The sequence below is a fragment of the Eumetopias jubatus genome, unplaced genomic scaffold (genome assembly GCF_037043125.1).
Source record: "Eumetopias jubatus isolate StellerSeaLion01/CBP00866 unplaced genomic scaffold, mEumJub1_p1.0 scaffold_2, whole genome shotgun sequence".
Lineage (NCBI taxonomy): Eukaryota > Metazoa > Chordata > Mammalia > Carnivora > Otariidae > Eumetopias > Eumetopias jubatus.
The window spans coordinates 61,861,030-61,878,933 of NW_028274808.1; the positions used below are offsets into that span (position 1 = coordinate 61,861,030).

At 34.3% G+C, this 17,904-nt stretch overlaps 1 protein-coding gene across 7 annotated transcripts in view; it reads left to right on the forward strand.

Annotated features, from left to right (window-relative positions):
* Positions 1 to 17,904, forward strand: part of SPOCK3 (SPARC (osteonectin), cwcv and kazal like domains proteoglycan 3) — a 458,737-nt gene that overhangs the window by 300,103 nt on the left and 140,730 nt on the right. For all 7 annotated transcript variants that reach the window (XM_088019553.1, XM_028104387.1, XM_088019552.1 and 4 more), the window contains one exon: positions 9,798 to 9,912. In XM_088019553.1, coding sequence (XP_087875679.1) covers positions 9,798 to 9,912 — 115 coding nt within the window. The remainder of the gene's footprint in view (positions 1 to 9,797; positions 9,913 to 17,904) is intronic.

The window sequence follows — 17,904 nt, forward strand, 5'->3', positions numbered from 1 at the left end:
TTAAGCAGAGTAGAGAAGGAAATGTCTAGGGAAAGGAAAATCTAGCAGTTAAGTTTAAGCATTTGTAACACTTTGGGAAAACCATACAAGGGCACATTCCTTGAGGAGGAAATAAGGGTGGCTCTGAAAGACAAAAGATCATTAATTTCTCTCCCTCTGCCATTTCTCTCAGGGTCTAAGGTGTTCCCTCCCTTTGTGCTGAGGTTGTTGCTCTCCCTCCATAAACACAAAATTAGTGTGCCCCATTACAGAAAGTAAAATTCCGCATTTCTTCCTCTTAACCCCTAAACTCTATACATAAATATTTCACCTATAAGAGTCCAGTCCAGCAGGGACAAGGGAAGTAAAAGAGAAACACATCGTGTTCCCAACTTCTAGCTGCATGGACTACCGTCAGGGGACTTAGTGAGCAGTGTGATCCAGGACCATGTTAATACAACAAGACAATCCAGATGGCTGAGTCAGAATTAAGCTTGAATTTCCAAGGTCCCCTTTGGACAGGCTGTCATCTGCAGGGGTACAGCAACAAAGGCCAGCCTGACGTTGCTGTTGGAAGAAGGAAAGAAAAAGCCTGAATATTTGAAAAAAGGTATCTATAACCTCTTTTCATCCTGTTAATTAGTAAGGGACCAGCTGAGAGGGTAAGTTTCCTTTCTGGAGACAGCAAAATTCAGTGACCAAACTGCTTTGCTAAAGTGAGGAAGGCAGAGTTCGAAACCTTTTTGAGATTTTTGAAGAGACCATACCAATGCTTACAGTATCAGATGCCCGTGGACAGTAAAGGGACATAGAAGGTCTGTTAGTTACCTTACTTGTCAGTCTGTTTAGTGACTTTATGATAAAAGCTGCGCTGTTGTCAGGCTACAAATAGTCCAAAAAGTCAAACATATGATGCATGTTGGTTTCACAGAACAAAATGACATAGCCAGAGTCAGCAGATGGAACTGGAATAGGAACAGCATGACCTGAAAAAAGTACCAACAGAGAGTTATAGCTGAAAAGGTTCTTTAAGGTAGTGGCCCTAAAGGTCAAGAGTATGACACAGCTTGTTGGACAGCTTCAAATAAGCCTGTTGATTTGGCTGATATAAATGAAGAAGTAAAATGTCTAAGGGAGGAGTATACTCTTTTCAATACCCAAAAAGCCCAGTTAGGTGCTGGGACTGCTTTTTGGCAGTGATGACCAAAGAGATAACAATCTTCCTTCACTATGAGTGAGACTGAGCATTGTGAATCTACCCAAATAGTCCTAAAAAAACTTTACTTAGCAAATGGGCTTCTGAATTTCATCAGGAGTTCATTCAGCCATTCTTGTTGACAGAAGTATAATATTGCAGTCAGAGTCTTTGGGACTGAAGCTTCTGACTTTCCAAAAACAGGACATCATCTGTATAAGAAACATTAGAGTTTATAAGTACCCACTGGTGGCAAATGGCAAGAAGTTTTTCCCACTGGAAAATTGTTGGCTCTTGGATCCCTCTTGACACTTATCAGACAGCAAAGTATAAACATATAGCACATCAATACCTACTACACATTTAGATGTAGAAGCAACAGCAACATGCACTGAATTGGTCCAATAATCCCTACAAGAAAGGTCATGTTGGCTCACCTTCCATATTGTAAGTATGCCCAAACCCCATCAGTTGAATCTAAGTTCAGCTTTCCCAACAGAACCGGGCATGACGGATGGTGCTTGCATCCAACATAGCCACAAAATTTTGAATATCTCACCTACCCCAAAGTTCTTCAGTACATTTGGATGAGTGTGCATGGGCCCTGTCTCATTTGGAAATAGAGAAACTATGACCCTAATATCAAGATAACACTACATTCCTCTTCCTGCCTGGAGGCTAGTGAGCAATAACCAAAGCACTATTTGAACAGTTTCAGCCAATCCTACTTCTTGCTGCTCAGGCTCAGAACTTTCAATAGCATATAGAACAGTGGGTGATCCTTTTTCCACTTTTGGTTCATGACTCAGGTGAGAGTAGTCAGAACATTCGCTATTGGATCATGGACAATCTTCTCATATCTTCTGATCTGGTCCAAGGGGCTTAGTGTCCTTTCACTTCCAGAAAGCCATAGCTCTGTAAGCATCCCATCCTCATTGTCAAAAGAACTGTGAAAGGTCTGAGATTTTTTACCCTACATGAAGATACATGCCATAGTTTATGAATACTGACAGAAGACCTAAGACTCCCGGGTCAGAGACAAAGCAACTTATTACTTATGAGACAAGGAGAACAATGTTTATATTTGCATCAATTCTCCTTTCCTCATAAGTCCCACAGGGCAATGCAGAGTAACCCAGTTGGATGTTCCACACACATTGGGTTTGTATCACAGCTAAAGAAATCTATATATTTCATAATGGGCTGCAAACAAGCCTGCTCAAACTTTGCTTAATGGGAAACATTATTTTTATTTTACTGGGAAGCAAACAAATCTGCCCTTTCTTCCAGATAGGAGGCAGAATTATCTCTACCTTGCAAGGATATTACCATACAAACAAAATTGAAGATACGATACCAAACAAAAGGCTATCAAATGCCTCTGCTCCTAAGATGTACGGAAACACGTAGGGACTTGTCTTCCAATACTACAAAATAGTAGGATAGCTCTACAGTGTCAGAAAAACTAGATTTCCCAATAAAAGTCACAGAAGATGAAAAGGATTACTACAAAATGATTATCATGTTAATTCATCTGGAAAATCTAATAGAATAAATTCTGTCTTGTATGTATATAATAAAATGGTTTCAAGATCTGTAAAGCAGTTTCTACAGGGAGACATTATCAAATCTCACTCATACATCGTAAGATTCCAGCACTCTTCTCTTAGTAATTAGTGGAGCTACAGGGAAAAAAAAAAAAGTTGGGTTCCTTTCTTCCCCTCCTTGGCCCAAAGGTAGTGGATCCACTGCACGGTGGTGGATAGACAAAGTTTGCACTTTGTAATATAGCATGGAAGTGTGGAGTATTTAGCGGGGAATGTTCCTGGAATTTCTATGCTGAAGAGATGGCTAGGAAGCTGTGAGATTGTTCTCTTGGGCAATTAAGAAAATAGGGTGATCATATAAGTAAATCTATGTTTCTTATTGTTGGAGAAAGTGCTTACAAACATGGAAAATGGGAGGCTGGAAAGAATCCTGAGATGTTGGGGACGCCTAGGTGGCTCAGTCGGTTAAGCGTCTGCCTTCAGCACAGGTCATGGACCCAGGGTCCCTGGATTGAGCCCCGCATCGGGCTCCCTGCTCCGCGGGAGGCCTGCTTCTCCCTCTCCCACTCCCCCTGCTTGTGTTCCCTCTCTCGCTGTTGTCTCTCTCTGTCAAATAAATAAAATCTTTAAAAAAAAAAAAAAGAATCCTGAGATGTTGGATTGGAATTGGAGGTATCAGTATGAACTCATGTTGAGTTGTGGGGTTTTTTTTTTGTTGTTTTTTTAGTCTTAAAAATGTATAGATTTTATTATATATTTTATATATTTTAAGATATATCTTAAAGTATATGTAGAGAGACACACTTGGAATTAATTATTGATATATTTGTATGCATGTGTATCCTAGAAAGATACTTGTTTATTTATAATATTTAAGAAATTATTAACTTCTGAAAAGTTAACTAGTTTGCTTCCACTATCTATGTCTCACCTTATCTTTGTTGTTCTTCCTTTTTATATTTACCTTTCCTATATAAACTCTTCCCTCATAATGTTTTGATCACCCCAGTTAGCAAGTCCATCCTCTTTTCCTTAGTCAACTTTGCCAGGATTCTTCGTTTCCAAAGGTGTATGATGAGCTGTGGTCTTAGATGCACATGTATCCCTGTAGTGAGTCAACAGGGGGCACTCTGGAAGTAATGTCTCCCGGGTTACTCCCTCAGGTTTACTCAAGAGGAATACTTTACACAGTGGAAAAACTAAGTTTTATGTGATTCCATCTTTTTGTCAAAACTAAGTGCACCACTGTTTCCCTATCTTTCCCTTCCAGCATATCCCAATTATCACTGCTACCAGTGCATGAAACTGTTTAGGGGCTATGGACCATTAGTACATAATTTTAAATAGGTTCTTGGTATTTATTAAGCATAATAAACAAGAAATTTCCTCAAGCTTTATGTTCATTGAAATAGTTAATATAAAAATTTAAGTGTGTTAACCCCATAGATGTTGAAATGTATGCCCAAGCTACCACACCTTAGTACTTTTATGTTTGTATAATTGTTAAAGTCATTGCAAACTTTGAGGTCTTCAAGGTCTTTTCTCTTGTTAGCTAAATTCAACTTTCTGTCCTGAATCTTTCATCTCCTTGTGTGTTCTTCTAAAATACATCCCTTGTTACTTATTGCCATTCTTTTAATTTGTTTTTTTATTTTTTATTTTTTTATTTTTATTTTTTTAAGATTTTATTTATTTATTTGAGTGAGAGAGAATGAGAGATAGAGAGCATGAGAGGGAAGAGGGTCAGAGGGAGAAGCAGACTCCCTGCTGAGCAGGGAGCCTGATATGGGACTCGATCCCAGGACCCTGGGATCATGACCTGAGCCGAAGGCAGTCGCTTAACCAACTGAGCCACCCAGGCGCCCTTATTTTTTATTTTTTTAAGATTTATTTGAGAGGGGGTGGGAGAATGGTCTAGTGGGAAGGGCAGAGCGAGAGAATCTTCAAGCAGACTCCCTGCTGAGCACAGAACCCCACACTGGGCTCAATCCCATGACCCATGAGCTGAAACCAAAGAGTCAGATGCTCAACTGACTGAGTCACCCAGGTGCCATTCTTTTAAAAAAATTCACTGCCGTTTCTATCTGTAAAAATAATTTCTTATCATATATAACCCTAATTTTTTGGAGTACTTGGTATTATGACCTTCTATTTTCATCCATTTCTTAATTATTTTTAACTACTCTGCACCCTTCTGGGAAAGTTTGAGTTATCTGTCAATGCCCATATTTTATACTAACATAAATAATGAAAATAAAAATCAAAGTAAGTTAAATGACTTCATTAATGTCATGTATATATTATATCCATCATCAAACAATGTGGGTTTTTTTAAAGATTTTATTTATTTATTTTCACAGAGAGAGAGAGAGAGATAACGAGAGCAAGAACACAAGCAGGGGGAGTCAGTGGGGGGGAAGCAGGCTCCCGGCTGAGCAGAGAGCCTGACATGGGGCTCGATCCCAGGACCCTGGGATCATGACCTGAGCCGAAGGCAGACGCTTAATGGCTGAGACACCCAGGAGCCCCAAACAATGTATTTTTGTAGGCTTTGTTTTAATTGAAACTTTTACTCATAATTGAAAGCGACATTTGTCTGGAATAATTTAAACAACAATTTTGGTTTGATGACAAAATTTAGTACAACCTATGAGAAGGAAATAATTATAAAATAAACACACTGTATTTTTTTATTCTTAAAAGTTTTAAATTTATTACCAGATTTTGCAGTTTAAGATACCTGTTTACAACGACAGCCTAACAAGGAGGAAAATGCATATATGAACACTGCATTGTGCACACAGATCACAAAATCAGAGACACTTAATAGCACATGATCTTATAACTCAACCAAATCAGTTAGTCATATAAACAACAGTAAGGTTTCTTTGTATGCATATATTCACATCTCACTGAGGTGAGGGAATATACAATCCTGACATTCTAGGACTACATTGGATTTAACTGAGTTTAAGGCAGAATTTAATATAGCCATCCCACGTACATACTCAGGTACTCTTCAAAGAGAAACCATCCGAAACACAGCACCGCATCAGTTCTGAGTCCATAATCCATGTGTCAAGTTGCTTTCTCATTGGTATGTTCTCATGTTGCACTGTAAGATATTGTTAGGTCTGTGGCAAATAAGAAATTTCTTTTTGATATTTTGAGATGTGTTTAATTTGGGGAGAAAAGTAAAATATATCTAATAATAATTCCTGTTTGGAAAATCAGAGATACATTGATTCAAAAAAACAATATACATTTGTTGCTTTTTTTTTTTCTGGGCTGTTCTCCTTAGATAGTTTAGTTGCCAACCAGTGCAATATTTTAACTGGATCATGACTACATGACAGGGATTATAAATTTATGAACCTGTGTTAAAGAGTCCTTACTGTCCTCATGTCATCTCATCTCAGCTTAAATTCAACTAGTCTTAATAATACTCAATTTCTAGATGTCTGATAGAAACATTTTGAAGTGTAAGGGGAAATTGACTTGCATATCATTTAACCTTAAAGATTGCTTAAATTAAGGACTTTAACGTTCTCAGGACTCTGTTGGTCCTTTCATCATTTTGATTTTCTTTAATAGTATCTGTGCTCACATCTCTAGTGTTGTCCCTGCAAAGGATCTACTTCTCTCTCCTCAGATCTGAATAAAAATGTAGGAAGCTGAGTTTAACCTGCCTCATGTCACAGGACTTTGACCCTGTGGTAAGAGGTATGCTATAGCATTGGTATGTAAAATTTAGTTTCCCAAAATAAAATTTCTGGTGAGAAAAGGAGACATTTGCCCAATATAAAGGGGGTGTTATTTATTAATGAAAAATAGAGTGACAAACAGAGAAAACAATGGGGTAGTGTCCACTTTAGTGCATAGGGTTGCCAAAGGTTTTTGCTATGCTTAACTCCCTGCTTGTTATTTATGCTACAATAATAACATGTGCATGTAATTGGTAAATCCCAACATGTGAATGGATTCAAGTCTAAATCACGTCTGTTTTTTCCTCCTCTGGTTGTTTTTACATGGGAAACACCAGAGTGGGGATCAGAAAAACTCAAATGAAGGACATGTACTTGCAGAAGTGTTAGCTATAGCGGACTACGAGAAATTTTTTTTTAATTTTATTTTTTTAAAGATTTTATTTATTTATTTGAGAGAGAGAGAATGAAAGATAGAGAGCATGAGAGGGAAGAGTGTCAGAGGGAGAAGCAGAAGCCCCACTGAGCAGGGAGCCCGATGCAGGACTCGATCCCGGGACGCCAGGATCATGACCTGAGCTGAAGGCAGTCGCTTAACCAACTGAGCCACCCAGGTGCCCCTAAATAAATAAAATCTTTAAAATATATATATATAATGCATCAAACACAGTGTTTGACACATAGGGATACCTCAGTGAAAGTCATCATTTATAAACTGTGTATTTTGTTATTTTAGCTGATTTGTCTTTTCTGTTTTTTTTTTTTTTCTGGATAATTTAAGTACTTGTAGCTGGTAGTTTATTTATGCCATCGTTTTTTTTGTTTTGTTTTGTTTTGTTTTGTTTTTATCTTATTGCATTACTTTAATGAATGACCAAGAAAAAATTCCTAAGGAAATATGGAAGGGATCCTGAGTTTAGTTAATTATTCATTGTTCAGAGTTAAATCAGGACACTATTGACATTTGAGGTCAGGTTATGCTTTATTTTGGGGGGCCTACCTGTGTCTTGAAAGATGTTTAGCAGCATTTCTGGCTTCTAGTAAATGTCAGCAGCAATCCTTCCTTCACAATTGTAACAACCAAAAATGTTTCCAAATGTCCCCTGGGGGCAAAATCACCCCAACTGAGAACCTCTGATTTAAGCCATCCAACAAGGCCATGGTGATTGCATTATCTTAAAAATCTGTAATAATAGCCTGTCCCAGCATTCATTACCCTGATACTTGGGGTCTTTTCTATGAGCAAACCAGACCTCTCCTGTAGTAAGATCATATTTTCTACTTTGATCCTGTGATTAAACAAATGACTTTAACTTACTTTCCCTGACAAGTGTCAACTTTGCCCATTGAAAAATCATTTTGCGGTCTTGCTTTTCATAGTAACTCCTAACTGAAGTATTCTCAATGCTCAGGATCTTAGATAATCAGGAATGCATTAATCATGTCTTTCTCTACAGAATTTCCATTTTTTGGTAATTATAAACTAATGAGCATGCCCTTTATGTGATATTTTAGTTCACTTATACTTTTATAAATATTTCAGCTTTGTGATAATTAAGTAAATTGAATATCATCAATTAGAAATTCAATCAGTGGGTGTAGCTAAAAAATATTTTAAAATAGTACTTTTAATGTCCTAATATTCTTTGAATAAAATTATTCATGACGATGTTTTTGAAAAGCAATCCATAAGTAAATAAAACTAAATGGTTTTCTGATTACAAGGAGTAGATTCTTATAGCTATCAACATGGGGTGGATTTGCTATCCTTCTGATTCTGTTGGTCTTTACAGAAATGTACACAGAAAAAAGAGAGTTTGGTAGAACCATTCTGAAAAAGAAATTGTTTTATTTATAAAGTAATTCTTTTTCAAAGCTATAATTTCATCACATGCAAATTTTAGACAGCTTAGAAAATTTTTGTTATGTCAAAGGAAGTTTTCTAAGAGGTGAAAGTTTTTAAATTCACAAGTCATGTATTTTTGTTTTTCATTCAATTATTTTCAGGCTTTCATTTTCTTTGAATAAAAAAAATCACTTTTAACATAAACCACATTTAGAATGTAAATGAGTATGGCGTAAAACATCTTTGAAGGGAGATAACATATTTTAAAATTTTTAAATTTAATATTAGCTGTAGTTAATATTGACTTTTGGCTTTGTCTGTTCACATACCATTTACAGTTGTTCTTGAACTTTTCTTAAATTATGTCATGAGTCAGAATTTTCATATGACCAGATCCAGGGTTCTGAAATATTAAGTTAGAAGAAGTTAGAGTAAAAAATATTACATTTGAGGTTTCAAAGTTTTATATAACTTATCTGGCTTTCATTAAAGTGCTCATAATTTCTTATCTATTTCTACTTTTCATCAGCCATTAGGCATTTTAATTACATTTAAAATTCATTGTGATTTTACAAGTCAAAATAATTTCCTTCAATTACTGAAACATTGAATAATAATAAAAAATGATTTTTTGAAAGAGTTTATTCCTCTAAAAAAGCCCATCAAGCCACTACATATATATTCCAAGCGTAATAATTTTAACTCATTTGTTGAAAGGCTAGTTATGAATTTTGCCTGTCCATTAGAGTTATTTGACAAAGAAAAAATGTTGTACAGATATGAGTAATCTGATTAGTCATTGGGTATATTCAGTGTTTCTTGGTATCAGCCGAAGCTGAATTAAATTAGTCACTGGTGCATTTGTCAGTTGGAGCCAGAAAGTCTGCCCTAATATTTAATTTTAAAATAATTTGCACTGAGTAAATTTATGGACATAGCCACTAAAGAAATCACATTACTTCAGAATTAGCAAGATCTATTTCTTTTAGAGTAGGAAGGTAATTATTGCCTCTTAAAAGATGGAGTAGGTTTACAATTTTTAAATCATGTCAAATTGTGCAGTTTTGAAATATTAACAATGAGTTAAGAATAATCAGGCTTAAAATGCTACAAAGAATAATGTTTACAAAGAGAATCAAAACAAATTAAGCTAAACTAAAGAAAACAAAACAAAACTTCATGAGCCATAATAATTTTGACTGACTAATTTCATTCAGACTCTGTTAACATCTGAGAGCCCAGTTCATGGTAGCTACTGCTCTAGGAAAACCACCTGTTTAATTCTTAAAACTCTGTAGATTCAGTGTTATTATTCCAATGATCCATATGAGAAAATCAAGGCAGAGAACATTTAAGAAACTAACTCCAAATGCCACATTTCGGAATTAGTACTCATAGAGTTGAAATCATCTGTCTTTTCCGTAGCATGTGTAATAGAATCACCCGTGTGCTATTGTCCCTTTCTTTACTTTTTATTGAGATAACTAAATGTATCTAAATAACCATTTTTTTTTCTTTGTATACAGTGCAAACTAGAGTATCAGGCATGTGTCTTAGGAAAACAGATCTCAGTCAAATGTGAAGGACGTTGCCCATGTCCTTCAGATAAGTCCACAAGTGCAAGCAGAAATGTTAAGAGAGGTAAGTGATGAAAATTTATTTACAGATTTGCATTTGTTTTTGCTATTAAAATGTTTTGCAATAAATGTTGTCATTAAATACAAAATGAAGTTTATTATGTAACAGTAATTACATTCTAAATGAAAATTTTTAAGTCTCAAGTATTATAGCAAGTAATATTTTTCTACAGATTTCTATTTATCTTGATAGTAACAGTTGGATGTTTCTTTTCTACATGTTCACCATATATAGGAAATCTAAAGCAATGCCTTCTATAAATTATTGTGTCTAAAATGTGTTTGACGTTCCTTTTTGTTCTTTTGGAGCAAGTCAGTGGTAAAGTAGTAAGTAATAAAGTAGTTTGATCAGATGTGAAACTAGTCAGTTAGTACAATCCTTTTAAAATAAAAATGTCTACCCCATATATAGTATGTGTGTGTGTATGTGTGTATGTGTGTGTGTGTGTGTGTGTGTGTGTGTGTAAAATTTCATAATAGAATGATTTCATAAATTAAACTTTCTTTTGATTAGGCCTGGAGTCCTTAAATCTTTCTTTTTATTGGTTTGATGTCTAATAATAAAATAACAAAATACATTTAACTCCCTATGTGTTATTGTATATGAGTTGATCTTTTGTAGGTTATTTATTGTAGTTTACACAGTATTACTTACATGTTTGAGATACCGTTTATGCCTTTAAAAATATCTCTATGGCTGTTTCATTTCTTTATGGCTGTAGATAAGGAAGGAAATTTAGGGAATAGATGTTCCTTTAAGTCAAAGACTATTTTACAGAGCATCATCATCATTTATCATATATTTTGCAACCATGTGAATTTTGTAATTTAAAAGTTATTATTGTAGGTTCTCAACACAAGAATTGAGTTTTGTTGTCTTTTCTTATGAAAAATACAAATAACTGATTTGTAGACAGGAAAAATCTTAGTGAATATGAAGTTCATTTGATATAAAGTACGTATTTTGTTAAGCATGGTATACTTGATATTCCATGTTATAGTACTATGATAAATATTTAGTACAGATAAAGATTTTCTTTTAACTTTTTATTTAAATTCCAGTTAGTAAACATACAGTGTAATATTAGTTTCAGGTGTACAGTATAATGATTATAAAAGTTTTGGAACTTCAATTATACCACATAGATTGGTCTTTACTCATTAGGTAATATTTCAGATAATTTAAAAATGAAAACCTATGTTATCATATTACCTTTAATAAGGCAACTAAGTCAACTTTAATACTTAAAAATAAATTGACTTGCAAATTCATGGTGAGCTAGTACTCAAACATTAGGCAATGTACACAAAGACAACATGTGATGGAAGAAAAGGTCTAAGCTGCCTTCCAAGAGCCCTGTTCTTTAAGCCTCACCTTTGTTCCTTACACCAGCTTATGTCCAGCATCAGAGCTTGCTTCCTTCTGGATTCCCCACTCCACCATTTCCCCAATCCACTCTTCTAGCATAGTCCAAATTAGGATATTCGGCATGACCTTGAATATATTAATCAGCCCCCATATAATTAAGAGCTAATTATAGTTTTCCTTCAACTGAAGTACTTTAATATCTCTGCCTTCCTCATACCCACTCCCTATTTATATAATCGAATACATTTTCCTCTGAAAATCACTTCAGGTACAAAGTAAATCCTACCTTGGTATTCAACATTCATGTCTCATTCTTTTCATTGGAGGCTATTAAGAACAGTTGAAAAGGAGTATCATAATTAGCGTATTCCTCTAATACATCACACTCTTCAACAAGGTTTCCCTTCAATAAGATTCCCTGCTTTTGAACTTACTTTTGAATCAGAATATATGTTTGTTGTTGATCAATTTATTCTATCCTCCCACAAACTGCAAATGAACTTAATATGCTTTAAATATGGAAGGTAACACATTTGAGAAGAGGATTCCTTGTGGGTAAACAATGATTATGTTTCATGTTGCTCAGATTCTCTGGATGACATTTATATTAATATGTCCAGAAGGAAACTTTTCTTAAAGTCATATCGTCAGGGGACAAAGATCATTTGTGTTCAATTGTGTGTGGAAAGAGAGGTAAGAAGAATTTAAAATAATCCTGTCCTGATGGATTGTCAGGGCAAAGCGAGTACAGGATTTTGCTAGCTGCTGTGGAAAAGCAGTACAGAAAATTGTGAATGTCATTTCCCAAAGGCCAAGAGACATGGGAAATATAAAACTTAGTTCAGTATCATTTCTAATCTTTCAACTGTCATTTATATTAGAAGCATGCCTTCGATAGACTGACTTTGGCAGTGCAGGAAATTCTGTTTAATAGCATCTCTATTTTAGAAAAGTGAGGAAGAAATTACCCATGATGAAATAGTTTTTAAATCTTTCTGACTTCCTACATTTGAGGTCAAATTGACATCATATTATATTTTTACTATATTAAAGCAGAATAAATTCTTCAAAGCTACTTATAATCTATAAAAACTAATAAAAATGCATTTCCTTTATGGAGTAGAAAAAAAATTAATTTCTCCTCTGTTCTAATGTATTCAATAATAGATATACACAAATTGGTCCAAGTATATACAGTCAAGTAACAAAAATTTAAAAAATAACTTACATTTTTGAAATTCCAGATTCTGAATTTACATAGGTAAATAAGCATACATACCCTCTTCAATTGTTAACTTAACGATACATTTTTCTGTTTTTCAAACTCATAAAATCAAGATTACAAAGGCCATATGCTTCTAGGTTCTTATAGGGTATTACTTTCTTCACCCTAGTCACCATTTTTTTTTAAAGTTTATCATTTGGTTACAAACACAGAATGATTATTTGGAAGGTTAATCAACTTCATTCAAAGACTATTGACATTTCAGATGAATTTTAAAGCTAATATATTTTATATAGCCAGGTTAATATGAAATTCATGGTTGTGATCACGGTCTATGAAGAGATCATTTTCTATAGAATTTGCATATAATATATAATGCAATCCTAAATCTTAGGAGAAATTTGCAGTACCAAAAATCAAGAGCAATGGAAAGGACCTTAGAAAGTGTTTATTTTGTAGTTGGTAAATCCAAATTCAAAGGAATATACCCTAGAAGTATCTTAGATGATCTACACAACGGTGGTATGTAAACACAGTAAACTTTAGACCTATGATATTCCATAAGTGTTCCATTAGGTTATTCACTTGACTGGCTAGATTCAGAAGACCCTTTAAATGACATTTCTTTTTAGTTTCAAATTTGAGTATTCTAATCCCCCAAATACTTTTTTTAATAATTATGTGTCTATATAGCTATTACGGTTTTGTATATCTAATCTCTTAAAAATTTTATTAATTTTAAATAATATCACTTTAATGCTCTTTACCCTCACCCCAACATGCATCTAAACACACACACCTTCATAAATTGAAATACTGAGTTGGAGTGGAGACAGCAAGAGAAATGGAAGAGAACCCATAAAATATTTCAATATTATCAAAAAGATAAAAGAAAGGAAGTGTTGATGAGGATGTGGAGGAAAGGCAACTCTTATACACTGTTGATGGCAATGTAAATTGGCACAGCCATTGTGGAAAATAATATGAGCTTCCTCCAAACACTAAAAAAGAACTACCATATGATCAGCAATACCACTTCTGGGTATATACCCAAGAAAATGAAATCAGTATCTCAAAGAGATGTCTATATTTGCATTCTCACTACAGCATTATTTATGAGATGTGGGAACAACCTAAGTATTCATTGATGGATGAATAGAGAAATTGTGATATGGAATATTCCATCCCATGTATATACTAAAACAGAAGATTCTGCCAAATGCAGCAACATGGATGTACCTGGACAACACTATGCTAAGTGATATAAGCCAGAAGAAGAAAGAGAAAAACTGCATGATCTCTCTTATATGGAGGATCTTAAAAAAAGTTGAATACATAGAACCAAAAAGTAGAAAAGTGGTTACCAAGGGTTGGGAGATGTGGGAAGTGGGGGAGAGGTTGGTCAAAGGGTATAAAATCACAGTTATGAAGGTTGAATAAGTCTAGAGATCCAAGGTTCCACATGACTACTGTGGTTAATAACACCATTTTGAATACTAGAGACTTGCTGAGAGAATAGATGTCAGGAGTTCTCACCATATGTAACACACACACAAAATGGAGTGAGGAGGTGACATGTAAATTAGCTTGACTGGGTGATTTATAGAATGCTAATAAAAAAATACCAGTTTGGTTTTTTTTTTTTGGTCTTATGGTTCATAGTTTCCATTACATCCTCACCTGCATTTTTTTGTACAACTTAAGTTTCCTTTTATCAAAAATTGGGGATCTTGTAACTCAATCTATTTCTCTTTTACCTTCATTCTCTAAGAGTATCAGAATTAAATAGATGCTCATTCACTGTAACTATTAGCCTGCATACTAGACTTGCTTGCTTCAGTTTTGATTGTAAATGTGTGTGTGTGTGTGTGTGTGTGTGTGTGTGTATGTGTGTATGTAACTCTTTTACAGAACTTCTTTCTGTTTTATGTGGTGTTATCCTGTGGGGTAGCATAATTTATTGGCTAAAAGTATAGATTCTAGAATAGTTCTGCACTGGGTGTGTAACCTTTGGCATTATATTTAAATTTATGTGTCTCAGTTTTTTCACCTGTAAAATAGGATATATACATAAATTGTAAAGATTTATGGGTGTATTCCCTCAAATTAAACCATCTTTGAATTTTTATGTCATTTTAATTGATGACACTTGTTCAATGCTGTTGAATTCTAATACAGTATATAATTTCTCATACATTGTCATTTTAAATTTTATTCTTTATGCTTTTTTTATCAGATTGGGTACAAAATGCTTGGAGAGTTTTCATTTCTTTAGTTAATAGTATTTATACACTGGAAATTAACTGTGCATTGAAAGTTTGACATAACTCAGCAGTTGAATTCTGTCACCTAGGAGTTATTATTGGTTATTTTCTTTGATAAATCTTTCACATTCTTTGCATAGCTACTGGTCTTTGCAGAGTGTATGTGTGTGTGTGTGTGTGTGTGTCTGTGTGTGCGCATGTATCTTTGTCATACAATTATGCTAATTTATGCTTTCTCAAATAAATATCTGCTTATTTAGATTTTAAATATATTAACCTAATTGTCCAGGATACTGTTTTTGTTAACTAAAAACACCCTCTCTGGTCATTTAAGATTTTCAGGAAAATTATATTTTTAACTACAATTCCAAACACATTTGTTAATACCTATACCTTCATTCCTTCATTGTTTTTGTGATTATAATTTTGTGGAGTTTATTTAAAGATTCTTGAATTCTTCAGTACTTGCTTTTGCTACTTTGTTTATACCAGAATTTGTGTGCATTAGTGTTAAGTTGGCACCATAGGACTAGAAAGTTAGAAGAAAGCAGTTTTTTTTTTTTTAAGGATTTTATTTATTCATTTGAGACACAGAGATACAGAGAGAGAGAAGAGAAAGCATGAGCAGGGGGAGAGGCAGAGGGAGAGGGAGAAGTAGGCTCCTTGCTGAGCCAGGAGCCCGATGTGGGGCTCGATCCCAGGACCCTGGGATCTGAACTGAGCCGAAGGCAGACGCTTAACCATCTGAGCTACCCCAGGCGCCCCAGAAGAAAGCAGTCTTGATTCATATGTTGTTGCCGAAGGCAGCGTAAAAACGTATTTTTCAAACATTGAGACTTGATAGCAGCCACACATTTTTAAGCACAATGGGTTTAACAACAAAGTACGAGGACATTGTGCTTGCTTTTATTCTTGCTTGGGACCCACATCAGGCACAAGGTAAAGAAGACATTGTTCCGAGTCCCTCTTGTATCAGAGATCATTATGCCCATGAAAGTCATGTGTGGAGTCACAGATCATTCAACAACAGAAACAAAAAGAGCTCTTCTTTTAATGAAAGATACCTCATCCAAGACTGATTAAAATGTTTTTAAATACATGTGGGGAGCTATAGATTTATAAAGTCTTCAGTTGTCTCTTGACATGCTGAACTAGAAAGTTTGATAGGTTTTATCCACAAAAAGACAAAATATGGGGATGAGTTCTGTGTTCTGACACAGTCATTTTTTCTCTATTCACTTCATTGCTCTGGATCATGTGGAGCCCTATTAAGAAACATAATTTACTTAATTATTGTGCTATGATCATAGCTGAATTTAGTTAAAGAAAGAACATTGAGTAAGAACTTATTTATGCTTTCTTCCAATTGGCAAAAAAAAAATATAGTTTTACTATTTATTTCTCATATGGACTTTTAAAAATCCCCTTTATGATGGAATGAATTTTCAATAGGAAACAGTTTAACATCAGTGTATTAATATGCTCTTAGAACATACAAACTTCTCCATGAAAAATGATATTCATAAATGATAAGTTCTTCCATAATTTTGCTTTATTAGATTCATAAAAAAATAAAATTAAATAAAATTATGGGGTAATGTTAAATGATCATTTATAATAAAAATGAAGCTTAATCTTTTGGAGTATTTGAAAGATGTTTCTGGATTAAAATTGATATTTCTTAAAAAACAGAACATAACCCAGAAAGAGACTTTTTAAAATTTATTTTTAGTTGAAATATATGTGATACATAACACTATAAATTTAAGGTGTATACATGTTAATTTGATACACTTATATATTGTAACATCATTGATATTGTAGTGATAATTTGTACCTATCATGTTACATAATTATATCTTTTCAGTGGTTAGAATAATTAAGTTCTAGTCTCTTAGCACATTTGATGATTATAATACAATATTGTTCTCTATTCACTATAAATTCACTGTAAATTAGGTCTCTAAGACTTATTTACTATTCATTGCAAGTTTGTCTCCCTGAACAACACATATCCTATAACCCCACCTGGTAACCACCATTTCACTCTTTGCTTTTCGATTTCACAAATGACTGATAACATACAGCATTTGTCTTCCTCTGTCTGCCTTATATCACTTAGCATAAAATGCACTCAAGCTCCATTCATGTTGTCACATATGGCAGGATGCCCTTCTTTCTTATGGCTGGAAAATATTCTATTGTGTGTATATATATATATATACATATATGTATATATATATATATGTATATATATATATATATACACACACCACTTTTTTTAAAGTATAGCTGACAATGTGACATTAGTTTCAGGTGTACAACATCTCTATAGCTTAGGTTCTACTCAACAGAAGAATGTAGCTACCTTCTGTCATCATGTAACACCATTACAATATCATTGACTAGTTTGGGAAAGGGATGGTTTTAAGCGTGGAGATAGCTGTAGCTCTTCCCTGAAGAAGTATTTTTTGTGTTGCTATTTAGGTGATTGATTTCAAACTGTACACAAATACTTTTATTTTCTGCATAAAATTATTGTAGGATTAATCTTTATCTTCCCTATAAAGTTAAAAATTTTGTATCTTAAGTTTGTGAAGCTGTATGTTACCAGGTATAAAAGCAGGGAGAGGGGCATCTGGGTGGCTCAGATGGTTAAGCGTCTGCCTTCGGCTCAGGTCATGATCCCAGGGTCCTGGGATCGAGTTCCGCTTTGGGCTCCCTGCTCCTTGGGAGCCTGCTTCTCCCTCTGCCTCTCTCTCTCTCTCTCTCTCTGTCTTTCATGAATAAATAAAATAAAATCTTAAAAAAAAAAAAAGCAGGGAGAGCCCTGTATTAGTTCTTACACCACCGAAGGACTATTTATACATAGTCTTTGTTTCACTCCTTTCAAGGGTATATCTAATTCATTATTTGAAAGCAATTCTTTGCAACATATAATATAAGAACGCTTTTTAAAAGCAGGAGTGATAGTCACAATATTTAACAAGTATGGAATGGGCCCCAACAAATCAGAATTGATACAAGTCCAATCAGAATCAATGTCCACTGTGATATGGTTTGCCTTCACTTATAGTTGAACATTAGAGACAACCAAAAGATGAAACCAGACACTGCACATTTCTGGATTCAAAAAGG